A 21,670-nucleotide genomic window follows, 5' to 3' on the forward strand; every position below is an offset into this window, starting at 1 on the left:
CTGCAGTAGGATCAGAACTAAGCTCAATAAGTGTATTGGGATATGGGGGAGAAGCACTTGAAGGAGAAAGTGGTCAACAGCATAAATGAGGTGGAGGAAGGAAGGAAAGAACATGGAGGGAGGGAGGAAGGGAAGATAGGTGACCTGGGAGAGAGAAGGTTTGTTAATAAGGACATAGCTGACAACTTTCGAGGCAGCAGTTTTAGTCACCCACAATGGGGAAAGTCTGGAAGAAAGACGGAAGGAAGGAAGGACTGTCAGCTGAGGAGGTGGAGGCCATGACGATAGAGGGTTTTCTCAACCCTAGCTTTACGTTTCAACAAGTCCTACCACCCAGGCCTGCCTCACATGGACGGAGTCAGAATATTTGGGGCTGGGATCTGGTCATTAGGCTCTTTAAAACTCCCTGCTGTTAAAACAAATAAACAAATTCAGTGAAGTTGCAGGATGCAAAATCAATACACAAAAGAGAAATAATATAATCCCATTTACAAAGGCATCAAGAAGAATAAATTATTTAAGAATAAAGTTAAGCAAGGAAGGGAAAGACCTATATATTGAAAACTATAAGACATTAATGAAAGAAACTGAAGAAGACACAAACAAATGGAAAGCTACTCCATGCTCATGGATGGGAAGAATGAACATTAAAATGTCAAAACAGCAATCTACACAGTCAGGGCAATCCCTATCAGAATTCTGATGCCATTTCTCACGGAGATAGAACACATACCCTTGAAGCTTGTATGAAACTACAAAAAACAAACAAACAAAAACAAAATGAAAAACCCAAAGCCGAAGCAATCTTGAAAAGAAGAGCAAGCCTGGAGGCATCATAGTCCCTGATTCCAACTATATTACAAAGCTATAGTAATTCAAACTGTGCTACTGACATAAAAACAGACACATACTTCAGTGGAACAGAACAGAGAGCCCAGAAATAAACCCACACGAATACGGTCAATTGATTTATGACAAAGGAGCCAAGAATATAGAATATACCATGGAGAGAGGATGTCTCTTCAATAAATCACATTGGGAAAACTGGACAGCCACACGCAAAAGAATGAAACTTGACCATTGTCTTAACACCATACACAGAAGTTAACTCAAAACAGATTAAAGACTTGAATAGAAAACCTGAAACCATAAAACTCCTAGAAGAAAACATAGGCAATAAGTTATTTGGCACAGATTTTGGTGATGTTTCTTTTAAACTGGACACCAAAAGCAAAAGCAACGAAAGCGAAAACAAACAAGTAGAACTACATGAAACTAAAAAGCTTCTGGGGGGCGCCTGCGTGGCTCGGTGGGTTAAAGCCTCTGCCTTTGGCTCAGGTCATGATCCCGGGGTCCTGGGATCCGGCCCCGCATCGGGCTCTCTGCTCAGCAGGGAGCCTGCCTATGCCCCTCTCTTGGCCTGCTACTCTGCCTACCTGTGATCTCTGTCAAATAAATAAACAAAATCTTAAAAAAAAAAAAAAAAAAGCTTCTGTACAGCAAAGGAAACCATCAACAAAATGGAAAAGCAACCTACTGAATGGAAAGGGGTATTTGCAAATCATGTATCTGAAAAATTGATTTAATTCAAGAGCAAAAGCAAACAAATAAATACTCTGATTTTAAAATGGGCAGAAGAGGTATGCGTGGATGGCTCAGTCTGTTAAGCGACCAACTTTTGATTTCGGCTCAAGTCACTACCTCAGGGTCCTAGACTAGAGCCCTGTTTTGAGCTCCGTGCTCAGCAAGGCATCTGATTGAGGATTTTTCTCTCCCTCCCTCTGCCCCTACCCCCACTCATGTTCAATCTCTCTCTCAATAAATAAATAAATATATATTTTTAAGATTTTATTTATTTCTTTGAGAGAGAGGGAGAGAGAGAGAGAGCGCGCACAAGCAGGGGGAGGGGCAGAGGAAGAAGGAGAAGCAGGCTCCCCACTGAGCGGGGAGCCCCATGCAGAGCTCCATCCCAGGACCCTGGGATCATGACCTGAGCCGAAGACAGCTGCTTAACCAAATGAGCTATCCAGGTACCCCAATAAATACATCTTAAAAAAATAAAATAAAACAGGCAGAAAATCTGAAAAAGATATTTTTCCGAAGAAGACAGGGACAGTCAACAGCAACAAGAAAAGATGCTCAACATCATTAATCATCCAGGGAATGCAAATCAAAACCATAACGAGATACCATCTCACACTTGTTAGAATGGCTATTATCAAAAAGACCAAAATAACAAGTGTTGGTGAGGATGTGGTGGAAAAGGAACCCTTGTGCACTCTTGTTGGGAATGCAAACTGGTGCAGCCACTCTAGAAAACACTGTGGAGTTTTCTCGAAGAATTAAAAAGAGAACTACCAAACAACCCAAGAATTCCATTCTGGGCATTGATCTAAAGAAAACCAAAACACTACCTTGAAAACATATATGCTCCCCCATGTCCACTGCAGCATTATTTACAGTAGTCATGACATGGAAACAATGTCAGTGTCCATCAATGATGAATACATACACACAAACGCATGTGCGCATGCGTGCGCGCACACACACACATATTCACACACACACACAAATATTATTCAGCCATAAAAAAGGAACAAAAAATCCTGCCATTTGTGACAACATGGATGGACCTTAAGGGCACCATGTTAAATGAAGGAAGTCAGAGAAAAACTAAAGCATGTGATCTCTTTTATATGTAGAATGAAAACCTAAAAGCGAAATGCAAAGTTCATTGATCGGTGGTTGCCAGAGGTAGGGAGAGAAGGACAGGAGAAACAAGGGGTCAAAAGGTAAAAAGAAAATAAATGCAGTTGATATCAGATCCTGCAGGGGTTTTTGTATGCGGCGGGGGTTGAGGACTCACGTGGAGACCCAGGAAATGGCCGCATATAGAAAGGAAGAAATGGATGGACAGCATGAGGGATGGGGGCGATATGTTGATAACTCTGAAATGTGGGGAAGTAGTTTGAAGACAAAACAAAGGTACCAGTGGGCAGAAAGGCCTGGAAGGTGACAGAGCTGAGAGAAAACTGACCACAGTGACTTTCTGTCAGTGGATCTCTGGGTTGCTGATGACTTCCATTAGAAAAATCCATCCCTGTAAATTTCTGGATCTGGAAAATTGTTTACAATGGAAAACCTCTAGTGATCAGGGCTAAATATTATTGCTATCATCATTATAGGGATAATGTGAATGCCAGTATTTTAAACAATAAATGCATTACAAATCTTAAGTATTTTCACATTTGCAAGCATCAGAGTGTTAAAATATTATATTTCATTAACATAGGGGATACGTTTAACAGAAGAGTAACATTAATCATGATTATACTGCAGTTGAATGAGAGGAAATATTCATTCTTTAACATTTTTTAAATTTTGGTTTTGTTTTTCATGAGCATTAAATAGTGTTACCTTCATCTGTGAATGTGCTAATCCCATGAGGGTTAAATGAAGACTGATCAAAGTTACTTCCAATGACCCTCAGTTCTAACACTGCTGGATCTTCTTCATTCAGGTCCATCAGAAGAATTGTGCCAGGTTTATCAGGTGCAAAGCTCTTTATTCCAGGATATTTTAATCCCTTACAAAACATGAAGGAGAAAAAAAACAGGCTCATTACAAGTACTCCAAAAGCTGATCGAGGTGGTAGATGGCACACGGGTTCCTACTGTCTGCTTCGAGTCCCAGGGCCACACGGGAAGCCTCTTGGTTGGCTTGTGCAATAGGCCCATGAGGGCTTCTGGAATTCAGAGGCTCCTCCAGGCCACCCCACACAACACACTGGCTCGGACCCTTTCCATGGCAGCAAAGCCATGTGTGTCCCATACCACAGCTCCCAAATCATGAGAAAGATAAAAAATGGAGAAATAGACCAAACAGGAAATTGCTAATGGGCTTCAATCATACAAGCAAGGAATGCTGAGAGAACATGGGCTTTTAGAACGTCTCCTGGCAGGTTCCTCAGGGACAGAGTTTTAGGGGAAGTCTAGTGAACAGAAACAACTTCTTTCTTAGTCTTCAATTAGAACAACACAGCTGGTTTTTTTTTTTTTTTTTTTTTGGGATGTTGGGGTCCCATGTAGATTTTGCTTAGAATACGTTATTCTGTTGCTTTTAAAAAAGGGGGATTGCAAGATACTGCCGGAGGGGATGACTTGTCCTCCACCTTCATAGGAGAAAACTGTACTAAATAATTACAACACCCAGTGAAGGGTGTTGACTTCTTTTGTTTTGAGCTATGTCACTACCACTGTTGTCTGTATGCAGAAGAGGTTCAACAAACATGGTGGCTTTACTCTTCAAAGGGTGGAAATTGTGGGATGGCCTATCAACAATTTTAGATTAAAGGGCTCATTTTGAAAAGTGTAAAAGAAAAAGGTAAAATTGAAATGACATGTGAAGGGGTATATAAAAATAAATACACCTAATTCAGTAAATATTTGACTCTGCCACTTAAATCCTTCAAGTGATAGACCACTGATGGAGAGCTGTTCTTGAATTCATTGGACTCACAATTTGCTACAAGGGAAGATGAAGTAATATTCGAGTTCAGTGTACACACAGGAGTACAAATACGCATAGCAGGCATACGGCAATAATTTTAACACCAGTGTAGGACGTACATACACTTTGCTTTTTGAGCCATATGATTGCTTATTTTATTTGAAGGTGAGTGTTAGTAAATAGCAAGCTTAAACAAGACTTAAGCTGTTGGATCTAGAAAATGGTGTAGAGCACTGTAAAAGAAGAAAAACACTTACAGAACTAATGAAAGCCAGTCCATTAGGAAGTATCTCCAAGTCTTCAGAGCCAGTTTCTGCCAGAAAAGAGAATAGTGAGTACAGATTGTTACAGATGATTACAGGGAGCTAGCGATCCTTCTCTTTATCGTTCTTAACTGGAAAATGGGGCTGCATATTTAGTTCTTATCTGATAGATTCAGAATAATTAACTCTTACATTTACTTATTCAAATTGACTAATATTCTATAAAAATTAGAAGACATTGATATAATTAAGTATAATTAAAATTTACACTTAATATGTATTTTTTTAATTCATGGACTAGAACTTTTTCCTCAGAGTCTGAAATATCTTACATAAAGTTCATGGAAATTCACAAAATTTATAAAAGAGACAATAATTTGAAAACAGTTTGCTGTTTTGTTAAAGACACAGTGTAAACTATTAATACCTATTAATACTTAATCCCAAATCCAATAAATTCCTTGAGAACTATATTGGAAACATAGGCAGATTCCAAATGCTTCAGGTAAAATGGGGATACATTTCATATGCAAGATACACATCTACTATTAATTATAACCATCAGTAAAGTATCACCAAGTTAATTATACTTTACATGTACATTTTTATTTTTATTTATTTATTTTTTTTAAAAGATTTTATTTATTTACTTGACAGACAGAGATCACAAGTAGGCAGAGAGGCAGACAGAGAGAGAGAGTAGGAAGCAGGCACTCTGCTGAGCAGAAAGCCCGATGTGGGGCTCGATCCCAGGACCCTGGGATCATGACCTGACCTGAAGGCAGAGGCTTTAACACACTGAGCCACCCAGGTGCCTCTACATGTACATTTTTAAAATCTCAATCAACCTAGAGACCAATGAGATTTTTGATTTTATATTGATACACTTAGTGGAGATGTTTGTTTTTCAAATATCAAGTGATATCTAATTATCAATATCATTTATTTTCTAGAGAAAGATTGCACTGTAAGATAGCTGGCTAACCTTATTGATGTGACTGAGTAAGTCATATGGTCTAGCCTTTCCAACCTGAGTCAACAGAGATAAATAATTCTAAACATAGCAAAACAAAACGTAATGAAAGTGTGGATCTGAAACAAGGTGTCCTCAAATAACAAAGGCCGTTGGTGGAAACCAGATGGGGACTTGAGCCCTGTGACTCTCCCTGTTGGATGCCTACCAGCTGCTATTCCCCTAGCCTTTTATCTTTGCTGACAGGGCCTGCCTTCCACAACGGAAGCCCAACAATTGCTTTCCCAGCTTCCTTTGCAGCTAGGGCACGTTGTCCATCTCTGACTAGTGACATCTGAGGGGAAATCTGCTGAGAACTTCTGGGAAAAAACATTCCTCCCCAATGTTTAAAAGAGAGATGGATGAGGGAAAGCCTTGTGGTAACTGCCAAGGTGTGTAAGAGCTTTTAAAATTTGTCCCTTTACTCACTACTTTTTCTCCTTCCCCTGTCCCTCCCCTGGAATGTCCTCAGGTTATATTACCATAAAATCAAACACTGTTCCCACTATTGTTTTTGCTAAACTGACCAAACAAAAGCAAAACTATGAAAAATCGTCAATACTTTGGCCATATGTTGGTGAAGTCAGAAGTCAAGTACGTTGGTATTTATAATTAACTACTAACTTAATCATTCTCTCCTGGTTTGTGGTTCAATTTTTTTGAACAAAATTAAACAGGTGTATTAATCAAATCAACGGCAAGATAATACCGCAGGTTTCAATGAGATACTTCTTCCCCTCACATACTTACCTATTCCTTTAACTAAATTGCAGTTAGGAAGTTCCACCGGTGTTATTTCTCGGAAGGCATTAAGTCGCCTTCTGGGGGAGGAAAAAAAAAACAACAACAAAAAAAACCACACATAAAACTATTCAGAAATTACAATTAAGTTGCAAAAGTTAGCCCCCAATAAAGTTCTCCTCAACTGGACTTTGCCCGAGTTTCAAGCCCGGGGTTAGCCGTCCCTGGAGTCTGAGTGATTCTACCAGATGAGGCCAGAGTAAGACCCGTGGGGCTTCTGGGTACATTCAGTGTTTATTTAGCCGAGGTGAACTGATCCACAGAGGAAACACATCGTGCCTTCTCCAGAGCTCTGCGCACTTTGGCAGGAATAGGGACTATTTCATCAGCGGCGTAAGGAGTCCTATGTGGAAATTTGGGTTAAACAGCAACATGGTTCCAATTCACTCCATTGATGTTTTAGGGCTGCTGACAGATGGGCCTCCTACCCATCTGCGCAATCTGGCTCCAAAGCCGGCCTGGGCATCTGCTTTGGGGTGTGTCCCTTGAAAAACACAGGTGTGCTTAAAGGATTTATAACTTCAGAAAATCATACCCAAGGCCAGCATATAAAAAGACATTTCTCTCTCTCTCTCTCTCTCTCTCTCTCTCTCTCTCTCTCTCACACACACACACACACACACACACACAAGCAACTTATTAAATCTGAGTGCATAAACATCCCAGGGAACATCTGAGCAAAGGACAAAGGCAAAAAGGACAGATGTGGGAAAGATGCATCTGCCGGTTCCCTGAACAGAGCAAGGCTGCGGCTGAGGCATTTAAAAGAACTTGCCCACAACATCGGCATGGCCAAGAGATTTAAGCAATCAATAATTGTTTTGTTTTGTTTTTTTGAGAACTAATGATACAATATGGACTTAGTGAGTAGCAACGATTATCAAAGAATGCCCAGAAATCTTATTTGGCTAAAGATAGGCTGAGAAAGTCTTTACTTGCCTTACTAATAATTTAGTCTCATGTAGGAAGAGGCTGGGCTAGGGGACACTCTGGATAAAATTCTTGAGATGGTATAAAATGATAGGAATTTAGGGTGCCCCACCTTTTATCCAGAAAAAATGCAACATGTTCCTATGGCCATGGCACTGGCCATCAATTCCACCTTTGGAGAGGGTCTGACCCAAGAGGCTGGGAGAGGGGTCTAGCCAGCAGCTTTGTTCATCATTGTTAACAGGATAAACCAGAGTTTATCCTGAAGCACAACCAGAGTGGGGAGCCACGAGGCCAGGTGCTAGAGCTCCAGACATGAATGATTAGCTGAAGAAGGCCTGGCCTGTGAGCAGAGGGCAGTTCCCTGACTGATGAACTTGAATTTACAAAGGAGACTTCAAGGGAAAGTTGGATCTGTCCCCATGACCTGAGAAGCTACAAAGTATTTAAAAAATGGGAATCTGATATTATAATTACCAAAGTTCACAATAAAGAAATAAAAGGGAAAATGATGATGCATTAGGAAAAACATTTTGTATGGTCAACACACACACAAACACACACACACACACACACACAAACACACACGCCCTAAAACAGGTTCACAAAAGAATACTCATCCTAACGTTCATAACTTTTCTATTCAATTCTATTTCATTCATTTTAAAATGCTGGCCACAATCTACTAAATTTGATTTGTGAACCACCATTTTGAAAAACATTGGTCTAGGGAAACCTCAGTGAATACCTGTTAAGTGCCCGCAAAGGATTCGAAAGACAGCGCAAAAGATGTTAAAGTTGCAGGTCCCATAGGAAAGATTCAATAATGTGAAATCACTGACTGGGCCAAGACTTGTGAGAAATACCAAGGATAGCCAAATTAGCTTTTCTTAGAGCCAAAGGCACAGGGGAAGTACTGGCCGATAGCCTGGTCACAAAACCCATCAAGCCTGATGGGATCACAGAAGGCAGAGAAAAGCAGAGCCCACCAGCCCCGATCCTGATTCAGACTTCTCTTTCATGGAAGACAATCTCCGACCAGGAAGAGGTAGAATAATCACAGTCAAAGGGAGCCCGGGGTAGCTAAGGAGGCATGAAATCAGCACTCAGTTGCTTCAAGTTCAAATCTGTGGCCCCAAAACAAGTCATGTCTTAACAGAATAATCATCACTACAGTAGCCCAGGTACTGTATCACTCTTATTTAATCTTCAAACCCCTCCCTGAGGTATTATTTCCCCGATTTTATGGATGACTAAGTTTAAGGGGCTTTCCAAATCCACGAGCTTATGAAGTGACTGAGTTGGGACTGGAACCCAAGTGTGGAGGCAGAGCTCACATTCGGTCCTCTGCTCCAAATGCACGGGGAACGCTGCTTAAAACCAGGGGGAGCATCAGAAGACAATTCCACCCGCGTTAGTATAATGCAGCTCATATTTTTCTATCTTAATCCCAATTATTTCCTGATAATTGGCTTGATCAAGGGCTTGATGAAATCCAAATGTTCCATATCTAAGGGATAAAATTCAATGTCTGAGATGTGTTCTGATTCACAGGCCTCTGAAGTCTGGCCAGAAATCACAGTCCCTGCTGGGAATTATTTTTCACAAATACCTGCTTGCTTCTCACAGAAGAAAGTGAGGATCTTTAGTTTAGTTTAGAGGATCTTTAGCATGAGGAAATCCTCTCTGGAACTTTCCTTGGGGCCAGATTCAGCCTCCTCCGTCGACTTTCTGCCACTCTACACACCTCATTCCTCCAATATTCCTTACTGGGATCTACTGGGTGCCAAGCGCTATGCTAAGGGCTCTCATACAAACTTTCCCGATGAATCTCTTCATCACGTTTGAGGCAACGATTACTATGTTCCCTGATTGGTAGGTAAGAAAACCGAGGCACGGAAAAGCTACGCAGTTTGCTTGTTGCTCATTTCAAAGGATAGAGCTGGGATTTGAAATGAGGCATTGTGATATTGATGAGGGAGCTGGAGGCTGGCTGAGGACAAAGCAAAAGCTGGCACCTTGCACCCCCTCTCCATCCGCTCCCCTCGGTGATGTGTGTGGCATTCCTCAGGTACCCCTGACTGCCAAAACAAATAGTTAACTTGCTGAGATCACAATCCCGCAAGACAGGAGTCTCCCTTGGTTTAACAAAGAAGTTACATTATCAATAGCACAATTTCCAGAGGCAAAATGACTCAGTTCCTCAAGCCTTAATGTCACCCTCCCCTCCATAAACAAAACTGAAGGAGGCTGGGGTAGAAAGAAATGTAAGTGAAGTTAAGTTTCTTCTATACCTAAATCTCACTAACAAAGACGCTTGATGGCAGGATTATGACATTCCACCAGGAATCTCCCAACCATCTTGATGTTAATGGCTTGCCAAAAGATAACATTGATCAAGCCTCCCGTATCCCTGCACCTTGGAGGGCTCCTTTAACATATGAAAGCTCCGTTGAAACCTCCCCTTCCCTCACCTCCCCCCAACCGCAGGGTACATAACCTGCCATCCCTCACAACCCGGGGCAGCAGCTCTTCCTGCCCACGGGTCATGTCCCCGTGCTTTAATAAACCACCATTTTGCACCAAAGATGTCTCAAGAATTCTTTCTTGGTCATCGGCTCCGGACCTCAGCCCACCGAACCTCACCCAGGTTCTAGAACTTCTTCAATATGGGGCCCTTTTCTATACATCGCTTTCATACCTCCTTTTCTTGGTTCCTGCTTCTCCCTCCGCCTAGAAAGCCCATACCTCTTAACCCCAGGGGAAAGACTCCTTCTCATGCCTTTCTGTAGCTCTTCCTGGTCCTCTGTGATAGGACCAATAACTCTTTTATCCTCATGAACCTCCTCATACACATCTATCAAGTCTCTGACCCTTCTATTTTGCAGTTACTGGTTTTTGGTCTTGAGGCTCATAGTAAATTGTGAAATCTGTGAGTGAATACTGCATTCTATTCATCCCTGTGACCCAGCAAGGACACCAGCAGAGAGAAGGTCACCCGTAGATGTCTGCCAAACTGTTTTGTGGAATTACGAGGCTGGTGCATCAGATGGAGAAAGTGGTGTCAGTTGTATTGATGGGGAAGGCTGGAGAGTTATTCATTTGTCCTTAGCCTAGGGTCACAGGAGGCATTATCCTAATATATATTCAAATATCACTCATTAGGGGGATCGTTCACAGGTGGATTTTTGCAATAACAGAGGCCAAAAATAAAGCTAACATTTACAGAGTCCCCTTCATGTGCCAGATTTTATATTTATCCTACTACGATCTGTACTATCATCCCATAAGTTTTAGGTGGAGAGACAGGCTCAGCATGGTAAAGTGACTTGGAAGTTGCAGAAGTGGGAAGTGGCATTCAGCCCAGGTCTGCTGGAATCCACCAGTGCCCTCTTCCCGCCACGGTGCGGAATGTGGAGTGGGTGTGGCGTGACAGAAATGCTAACACTAGCTTTGCAGGCTCCTTCTAATGAAGGGGAACAGTGGTCTCACACGTTACGAGCAGCAACTTAGGAATGGACGAGTTGCCCTAGAGATGAGGGGCTGCAACATTCCGCACCCCCAGGGTGCTGCTTAGAGCCTAGCCCAAGGCATTCCTTGGATGACTACGCCCTGCCAGGTCACAACAGCCGACTACAGAGCTGGCCAGGGGAGACTACTGATCCAGAGGATGTCTCTCAGTTCCTTCCTCAGGCTCTTACCACCTCGAAGGCATCAGGGAACCCCCTCAAGATACCTTTTAAATCCTTCCACGTGTTCCCTTCAGCCCCAGACTGGTAGAATCTCACGTGAACCTGCCCCCCTCCTGTCTACTGGATCTCTGAAGAACAAAGGTTGTCTCCACCGTGGGGTTTGGGTTGCTCCCGATGCAGGTCTCAGGACATAATCTCTTCCCTTCTCTTCCTTGGGCAGATTCATGATCTTCTCTGGGACTCGAGGCCTTACCTCTAAATGGTAACAGAGGTAATTTACAGATCCTCCAGGATCTCTTGATCTGGCTCTAACGTGGGTGATGTGGGATTTGAGTGTTCTTTAAAGAAGTGCATACAAATCCCTCGGGGGAGCTCGTTAAATAGTGCTGATTGGGATTCAATAGTGCGGGGTGAGGCCCAGGATTGTGCCACGAGATCGAGCTCCCAGCCAGCGCTCGTGCATCTGGTCCACAGCTCCTCTGAGGACTGAGGGTTTACCACCTTTCAAATAGTGGGTGCAATTTCCCTTCCTTCTCCTATCTGGGTTTCTTCTGTCCTCCATCTCCATAACCTTCATCCTCTTGGCCCTGCATTGCTCCCATTTCCCAGGTTCTTCTAGATCCCCCTTCCATTCTAAAACCAGAATGTTTTTTGTAGCTGAAGGATTTTTCAAAAGCTTTCATTATGCCAGAGTGCACTGCCAATCTCTAGGAAAAGGCTACAACAGACAATACTTCCCAAATTGATATGTCCAAGGGATGCGCTTTTTGTTTTTTGTTTCTGGTTTTTGTTGTTTTGTTTTTATTTTTGTGGAGCAAGTCTTGTGGCTCATATTCTAAGGAACAAATGTGGGGAAATACTAAGGTTCAATCACATAAGCTAAGACAACATGTTGAGAGAGAAACTTTTCAGGGTTGGAGTAGTAAAGCTATGCTTTTACATAAAAACATATGCAAAATGCCTACAGTCTCCATTCTCAGAGTAAATTAAGGAAGATAAACCAGAAAGACAGACCCTCACTCCTTCTGGGTAGATCGGCAATCCTTCAGAAGACATCTTGGTGTGGAGCTTTTGGAAAAGTGGGAACAGAATAAACCCAGGTACAGAGGCAGAATTGAAAGGAAAAAGCCCAGAAGGGATGTTAGATTTTTATATCTCATATATTTTCATCCCAGGATAATACCTTGACCCACACATACGCTGGGGGAAGGTATATATATGTGTATGTGTGTATGTGTATATATATATGATATACATATTATATATATATGTATTAATATGTATAATATATGTATTAAATAAAATAAATATAAAATATATAGAGACAGAGTTTCTCCTGTAGCATCAAATAGAACTATGTTTAATGAAAATCCACAAACTATAATTTTTACATGATTTGAAACCTGAATCACTATCTGTTACTTTTCTCTAACAGTTTGTGATAATAAAAATAATCAACAATTAGAAGAAGAAAAACCTAATAGTGTGTAAAAAAAAATATTCTGAAAGAAAGCTTAGGGTCATAAAAGTTTTCTAAAAGGTTAAAATGTTCAATTTGTTTTTTAGTAATGTTTTACTTCAAAGTAAATAACAAGATATTGACTAAAACCTTAGGAATTAGGATGTTCTCTAGACTTTGAACCCCTGCGAAGTTACAATGAAACTACTGAAACATTCTTAAAAACCAACCCACCCCCTCCCCTTTTACACTACTTAAGGGTTTATAAGTACTTTAAGGAAAGCAGAGCACTAATGTTCATTGAATAGTTACTGTGTCCCAGGCAGGATGAATGTGTCTTATTGGTTCAGGCTTGTTGAAGCAGAAAGTGTTCAAGATGGAAAGTGATTTGCCCAAGATCCCATAATGGAAGGGACAGAGCCAGAATCCAAGACATCAAATGCCTGTTCCAGGGTTCTTTGCTCCCCCCGCCCTACACCTACCCAACTGGAGCACCTAAGAGTTAGTGGCAGGACCTCCCAGCGTGTGTTTGCTCCCACCTGCTCTGCTCCCCAGGCGTTTTCCGACTCACTGTGGCCTCAAATTGAGAATCCCCAGTCTGGGAAAGATTTATGGCTATGACCGGCAGCTCCTTCCGTAACTGACACAATTTTCTGGGGAGATCCCTGGTCTGGTGATCTATCTTGAAGCGAGAATGAGAAGGGATTCTGTAGCCAAGCAGAGATCTTCATGAAAAAATCCATTTGTGTATGCCAATGACTTGGCCATCACACCTGCGGGATGTGTCTCCTTCCTCCATCTATCAGACGGGGAACAAGGACATGTTTTCAACCTGCAGGCTGTGCATCTAAAACTTACCTGCGTGGACTTTCGGTTAAAAGACTACACCCCAATATCAGGGGCACTCCTGGGGTTGGCGGGGTGGTAAGGACCTGGGCTGCAGCCCTCACCACAACCCAACTTACTGATAAGAAGCCCGGTGATCCCTGAAGAGTGCCAGTCCCAGCCCCAAGAGGGTGAGCAGCATCAGCTTCGCCATAGCTCCAACAGGAACAGAGGACTGGGCTGATAACCCAGACCGCGGGAGACTGGCCTGTGCGCAGCCTGAGCCCCGCTGGGGCCACCCATGCTCAGCCCTCCCCTTCCCTCCCCTCCGGTTCTGCAGCACCGAGGGCACTGGCTTGGGATCAGCGCCAGAGACCAGGAGTTGCGTGCTCTCCCGGGACACTTTAAAGAGAGGATATGGAGAGCAGCTGCCCAGACCTGGCAAGAGGCGGAGAGCATGCCCGCTGGTGGAAATGAAGAGCTGTGGGAAAAGAGAGCTGGGCTTTGATGAACGCTGACTTTGTGCCAACAAGGTTCTAATCCCTATGGCTCAGAGGGGTTCAGTAATGTGATCACCGTGACTCAGCCAAAAAAGGCACAAAAGGAAGAAAGGACTGTGATTAGAACCCCTAAGGTCTAAGTTCATTTTCACCAGGCTACCACTGTGTGTCACCTCCAAACACCTGGATTTCAAGCATCTCCATCTCCAAGCAACGCTCCTGAGCTCACAGCTCAGCAAGGACATCACTGTGACGTTCATTCATTCTGGGCACTCACGGACACTTATTGAGTACCTGCTGTGTGCTAGAGATCAGTAAAACACATCACTACCACTGTGGGTGACACAGGTATGCATTAAGGATATGTACATATTCTATGGAAAAGAATAAACCACAGAAGAAATGTAAGGAGGAGGACTGAGGTGACATTTAAAGAACAGGAATCAGGAGAAGTCTCACTGTTAAGGGGACACCTGAGCAAAGCCAGAAAGGAGATGCCTCTGTATACCTATGTCTCCCTTCTCTCCTGTTACCATGAAGGAAGTGTTTCCTGCTTCACTAAAGGCCAGCCACCCCCTTTCTTTCCTTTTCAAGGATTTTGGCCCCCATTGCAACTTCTCTCTCCTGCAACACCCATCTAGTCCTCTTTTCTGGAATAATGCAATCAGATACCAACATGCATTAGGCTCACAGTTCTGGGGGAAATGCTCTTTGACCCCACATTCTAACTCTTTCCTCTTCCTCTGCTCTTCTCTAGTTTTTAAAAACCTCTGAAAGATTTGCCAACAGTCACTGCTTGCATTTTGTTACCTCTTATAACAGATGAATGATGGCCACAAAATCTTTGATACATCTATTGAGGGGTGGGCACAGGACCTTGCCCTCAAGTGGGTTGCTGACCCTGTGAATGCCTTAATTCATAAAATTTAGTGGTGCTATTCAAGTTTGCAGGCACAGCCTTAGAGGCCAACAGCTTCCACCTCCTGTCACTTGGAACACTTGCCCTTAAACCTTGAACTTATGCATAATAAATCTGACCACCCTATTGGAGTGCTCAAGGAAAGTTTCTGAACACATGGAGAGGGAAAGTGACCAGACCTCTAGCCATCTCCTCCAAGGCAGAAGACTAGACTCCAGACAAGTCCAATCACCAACTGAATACCATTGAGTCACCCTAGCTGACACCATGTGGAGCAGAAGAATCAATCTACTGAGTCCTGCCCAAATTCCTTACTCATTGTTTATGAGCGTCAGAAAATGATCCTTTGATTCAGCAACTAACTTTAGAGAATATCTCCATTCTCTACTTAACCCATTCTAGTATAGCTTATGTTCCTTTGACTCAACTGTAGAACTTACTCTTATTAAACCACCCATAATATCCATGTTATCAAATCTGGTGGTTACTTCTCCACTGTAACCATATTCAACTTGTAACCACATTGACCACAGATCACAACTCCCTTTTCAAATACTTACCTGTTTTGGATTCTGTGATCCCATCCTCTTCCAAATTTTTCCTTACCTTCCTCATATTTGCAGTGTCCTCATGTCACTGACCTCTAAATCATGAAACCCGAGGACCTGTTCTAAAATATTTTCTCTATACATTCTCTCTTGAGGTGATTCCATCAATTCCAGTGGATTTAGATACGAGTGTTATGCTGGTGTTTCCAAAATATACCCATCTACCTCAAGCCTATTACTGTGGCTCTAATTGATCTTTTTAGCCAAAGTAGCACACCCCACCTCCAGCAACCTTTTGACGTTATCCCATTTCTTTCATTACTCATTGCTTTTGAAATCATCTTGTTAATTTCCTTATACATTTGTGGGCTATTGCTGTCCCATGGATGGAAGGTCCTTGAGTTTGGGGGTTTTGTCTTATTTCCCTTGATGACCTCAAAGCATGGAATGGAGCCTTGCAAAGAATGATCATTTATTAAACATTAATGACTGGTTGGTTGGTGAGCACTCACTTTGTGCTCACTGACTAATGCCTGGTTTATACCCTCACTAGAATGTCTAGTAGTCTCCTTAAAATGTGTCCAGAGAAGAACTCTTGATTCCCCACCCCAATATGCTATGTCCTCCAATCTCTCCACACTTCAGTTAATAGCACATCTATCCTCCAGGTGCTCAAATCCGAAACCTAGACAGCTACACTCACCCATCCCTTTCTCTAATAACTCCTTGCACCAAATATATTAGTCAGTCCTATAGGCCTTCCTTCTGTATTGATTATCTATTGCTTCAGAACAAATGTGTCAAAATCTAGCAGTTAAAAACAACAAACATTTATTATCACATAACTTCTGGGGGTCAGTGACCTAGGTGTGGCACAACTGGGTATCTCTGGCTAAAGGTCTTTCATGAATTGACGGCTGAGCTGCCAGCCAGAGTTGTTGTGATGGTTAATTTTAATGTATTAACTTGACTGGGCTAAGGGATGCCCAGATAGCTGGTAAATTATTTCTCAGTGTGTCTGTGAGAGTGTTTCTGGAAGAGATTAGCATTTGAATCCAAAAACCAAGTAAAGACCATCAATCTTCATTAATGTGCATGGACATCATCTAATCCTTTGGGGGTCTGGATAGAACAAAAAGGTGGAGGAAGGACAAATTCTCTCTCTTTACTTGAGCTGGCACATCCATCTTTTTCTGCCCTTGGATATCAAAACTTCCAGTTCTTGGACCTTCAGAATCTGGCAATTAGGTCAGCGACCCCCTTATTTCTCAGGCCTTCAGACTGGGTTGAATTAAACCACTGGATTTCCTGGCTCTCCAGCTTACAGATAACATATTGTGGCATACCTCAGCCTTCGTAATCATGTAGGCCAATTCCCATAGTAAATCTCCTCTTTATCTATCTCTCTGTCTGTCTATCTATCTATCTATCTATCATCCATATTATTGATTCTGTTTTTCTGGAGAACCCTGGCTGATATAGATCTACCCTCATCTGAAGGTGCACTTGGGGTTGGTGGAAGAGGTAAAATCAGCTTCCAAGATGACTCACATAGTTGATGGTAGTCTTTGGTCTCTTGCCTCGTGAGACTTTCCACAGAGCTGTAGCATAATAAAGTAGCTGACATCCCACAAGGTGAGCAAACTAACAGGGCAAGACAGCATGCCCCCACAATGGAAGCCATAGTCTTTCCACAGAAGTGACACCTCTTCACTTCTCTCATATTCTCTTTGCTAGAGGCAAACAACTCCAGTCCACATTCAAGGGGAGGAGAACGGAGCTCCACCTCTTGAGGGAAGGTATATCAAAGAATGTGTGACATATCTTTACAACCCACAACTTGCAAATAAATATCGAATCAGCCCGCTTCTTTCCGCTTCCACGGCCAGCACTCTGATCTGGGCTCCAGTTGTCTCTAGACTCAAACAAAACAAAACAACCCCAGAAAACCTCTTCACTTTTCTCCCCCTAACCCCCAATCCATTCTCCTCAGTGCAGCTAGAGTAAGCTTTTAAAAGTGTAAGTCAGATCATATCATTTTCCCATTCCTCATTTTTCTTTCTTATCATGGCCTAAAAGGTCATACAAGGTCTGGCCTGTGCCTGTCATCTGACCTAATTTCTTATCATTCCCTCGGCATAATGTTCCAGCAACATTAGCCTTCCTATCGTTCTGTAAACCTGTCAGGCTTATTATCATTTTTGCCTTTGTTATCCTTTGGCTGGAATGCTCTCCCCATCCTTACCTGCTTCCTGACTGCTCCTTGAATTTTTCTTTTCCGTCATTCAGATCTTCACTGAGAGGCCATTTTCAGCGTTACTATCTATAATGCCCTTTGCATTCTCTGCCCACCATAAGTCACTAAGACATCAGTCACTGGTTAATGCTAGTGCAGAGTTACTGATCGATAGAATAGTGACATATCTCTGTTCTGGTTGGTGAATACTTCAGGTCTCCCGAAGAAGTCCTCCGCAACACTGACCATTCCCCTTCCCCTAGAACCCTCCCTCCACCTCCACACACACACATCATTTGTCATGACCCAGCAACTAAGGGTTATTGCCTGCCAAGACAGGGTTTGCAGGAGTCTTTTCCCACACAGTGCCCCAGTCAGTCGTGACTGAGAATGTGCTGTAGAGGTTGTTAAGGACTTGTTAAGGACTCCATCATCCCTGCCCTCACATCACTCTTCACCCTATGGAACAGCTTGTTTATCTTTTTGTTTACTTGTGGGCAGCCTGCCTTCCCTCACTAGCATGTAAACTTGAGGAGGGCACAGACCTTGACTAATTTGTCACCTGCCTTCTTTTCAACTCCTAGAACAGTTTCTGGCACAGTAGGTGCTCAAAACTTTGGAGAAGGAACGAAAGAATAAATAAATGGCAGGAGATGGGGCATAAAGGAGGCAGGAGGAGCAGGGACTGGAGGGTGAGTTGGGGAGTAGACAAGAGATACCATGCCCTCCTCCTTTGACCCAGTTGATTTATTAACTTACTAATTTATTTATTGAATAAATTAGGCAATATATGAATATCCTTTCCGACTTGTTCTTCCCTATGAGAACTTAGAGCCGTCATTCTTAACTCTTTCTGAAGGGACTCAACTAACTTTGAGACTCCGCGGAATGCAGTAAACCTCGCCCTTGGGTTCATGTATATATACAAAACACTCATGCCAGCTTTCAGTCGTCTCATAGGTCTATCCCTGAAGCCCTTTGACCAAGGCTAGATATTAAGAATCCTTGTCTTAAAGAAAAGTGAAAACTCTTTGAATAATGAATGATTTCCAATCAGTTACTTTGAAAGTTCTATGGTCTATGGAAATGCTGCTCTGGGCTTTTGCACCCACTGTTTTGTTTGAGACACTTTTTTCCCATAACATCTCTATTTCCCATTTGTGATATAACCAAATCCTACTTGCTCCTTCAGGCACAAGTTTGGAATTTACTTTGGCTAGTTTTTCTTGATCCTTAATTCTTAAATACTCTTTTCATACATCCTTTGCACTGTGTGTCTTTATTATTCTTCCTGCTCTGTATTATTAATACCTTATTACTTTTCTGTTTTTCTCATTAGACTATAAGCTCATATAATACTGCCTTGTTTATTGTTATAGCCCCAAAGCCTTGGGTTAGCAGCATACACAGGTGAGGTGCCCAATGAATGTTTGAAAAGTATTACAGGAGCCTCTGGAATACTTTAATATTTTACTAACTTTATTTTACTTTACTTTATTTTTTTTTTTATTTTTAAAGATTTTATTTATTTATTTGACAGAGAGAGATCACAAGTAGGCAGAGAGGTAGGCAGAGAGAGAGAGAGGGAAGCAGGCTCCCTGCTGAGCAGAGAGCCCGATGCGGGACTCGATCCCAGGACCCCAAAATCATGACCTGAGCCGAAGGCAGTGGCCCAACCCACTGAGCCACCCAGGCGCCCCTATTTTACTTTACTTTAATATCTTATTAACTTTAAAATGTCATCAGTGTTAAATAATTATTTTCTTTTAATTATTTTATTACTTTATTATTTTATGTACCACTAGGAAAGAAAAAAACCCTGTCAATTAGTTTACAATGCAGTTAGTGTATAATTGTTAATTTTAACAAATTGTAAAATGAAGATAGCTCTAAGGAACCATCAGTTATACACTAATTTTCTATTTTGAAGATGTTGAAATGTATAAAAAAGGCTATATGTGGGTCCGTGAAATATGAAAATTTCAAACTTATGGAAGGTTATGGGAGTTTTTAAAATTAGAATTCCTTTTTATTACCAGCAATTTATAACCCAACATTAAAAAAAAACTGTAAAAAACTCAGTCAAAAATTCATCTTCACTTTTATAATTCTTTTCCTTTCTTACTTAGTCCTCATGTACCAAGTATTTATTGGCACATGTTAAAGTATTACTTCCTAAATATATTTGGTAAAAAACACACTTACTAATTCTTTTATTTTCCCACAAAAACCAGAATTCACAGAGTAGTCAATATCTGTCACTGCATTGGCAGAGAACCAGAGCCAAATTTACCAAGTTTTTTATTTTTTTTATTTTTTAACAACAAAAAAATGATTTATTTTAACACAGCCCAGTCTCCACCACTTAATTTTGTGCGGGTGCAAAAGGGTTGATTTGGTGGATGTGCTTGGTATTCTTCCCTAGAGGCTGGTGAACCTTGCTGCCACTAACTACAATGAACTCAAGAGTTTGGAAGTATGTAATTCTCATCTCCTTAGAACTCCAATAACACCATTCTGCCTGCAGCAGCTTCCATAAGTATAGGTAAAAACACAAAACTGAAAGCACTGGACTTTGAATACTAGATCCACCAGCATTCTCTGCAATTCTCTAGTAGCAGAAATCACATCTGCAAAATGAAGAGCATTCCCATGGGTGTGTTAGAGGAAGTAAATGAGAAAGTATCTGCAAAACCTCTATGTAGATATAAAGCAACTGCCGTGCCAACAATGAAGTTCTATCAAGTGGGAAAAGGAACACTTTAAAAAAGTGCTCTCGGATATGTGTGGCAAGATGGCGGAGGAGTAGCAGACTGAAACATCAGATCCCAGGTGTTCAGCTACATATGTATCAAACCATTCCGAACACCTACAAACCCAACAGGAGATCAAAGAGAAAAAGAGCAGCCATTCTAGAAACAGAAAATCGACCATTTTCTGAAAGGTAGGATGTGCAGAGAAGTGAATCCAAAGTGATGGGAAGATAGACCGTGGGGGGCGGGGCTGGCTCCCGGCAAGCTGCAGAGCAGTGGAGCAGAAAATCAAAATGTTTAGAAGTCTGCTCCACTGAGGGACATCGCTCCAGAGGCTAAGTGGGAGTGGAGCCCTCGTGGGGACAGTGTGGTCTCAGGACCCGTGGGGTCACTGAAAGATTGGGGGTGTCTGAGTGTGGCAGAGCTGCCAGGATCAGAGCAGGGAAGCCAGCTGCAGAGATGGAGCTAAGTAGTGAGCTCTCAGCTCGGATTTACCTTAAATCGTGATCCAAGGCACAGTAGGGCCACTGCTCTTCAAGCAGGGACCCCATAAGTGTCAGATCCGGGGAGACTCACCTTCCTGCTCTGGGAGAAGCAGCATGGCAGGAATCTGCTGGGTTTAGAGACTCAAAATGGGGCTGTGTGCCAGAGATAGAAACACTCGGTCACAGGCCAGGTAAGCACGGAGCATGGCCAGAGACCAGGGAGGTGGGAGGGATTGACTGCTTTTCTCTGAGGGTGCGCTGAGGAGTGAGGCCCTGAGCCCTTGGCTCCTCCAGGTCGGAGATTGGGAGGCCGCCATTTTCATTCCCGTCCTCCAGAGCTGTACGGAAAACATTCAGGAAACAAAAGCTCCGAGAGCGAACTCCAGCAGATTTCTTAGCCCCGCCTTTGGCAAGGGCAGAACAATTCTGCCTCGGGCAAAGACATTTGAGAATCACTGCAATAGGCCCCTCCCCTAGAAGATCAGTGAAAACATCCTGCCAAGACCAAGCTCACCGATCAAGGAGAACAGCGGAATTCCAGAGATAGGGGAAAACAACGCATAGAATTCATGGCTTTCCCCCCATGATCCTTTAGTCTTGCAAAGTTAAATTTTTTTAATTTTATTTTTAATTTTTATTCTTTCATATTCTTTTTATTTTTTCTTATTCTATTTTTTTAACTTTTCCTCTTTTAGCGTTTTTTAACTAGTTTATCTTAACAATACCTTTCTTAAAAAA

At 42.3% G+C, this 21,670-nt stretch overlaps 1 protein-coding gene across 1 annotated transcript in view; it reads right to left on the minus strand.

Annotated features, from left to right (window-relative positions):
* The window catches only part of LOC308352431 (serum paraoxonase/arylesterase 1), a 33,554-nt gene extending 19,689 nt beyond the window's left edge, over positions 1 to 13,865 (minus strand). The window contains exons 1-4 of the mRNA XM_080818707.1: positions 13,632 to 13,865; positions 6,535 to 6,605; positions 4,767 to 4,822; positions 3,418 to 3,586 (exon numbers count right to left, since the gene is read on the minus strand). Of these exons, the coding sequence (XP_080674833.1) occupies positions 3,418 to 3,586; positions 4,767 to 4,822; positions 6,535 to 6,605; positions 13,632 to 13,705 (370 nt within the window). The 5' untranslated portion in view covers positions 13,706 to 13,865. The remainder of the gene's footprint in view (positions 1 to 3,417; positions 3,587 to 4,766; positions 4,823 to 6,534; positions 6,606 to 13,631) is intronic.
* Positions 13,866 to 21,670: the final 7,805 nt, after the last annotated feature.

The sequence above is a fragment of the Martes martes genome (assembly GCF_963455335.1).
Source record: "Martes martes genome assembly, chromosome: 11".
Lineage (NCBI taxonomy): Eukaryota > Metazoa > Chordata > Mammalia > Carnivora > Mustelidae > Martes > Martes martes.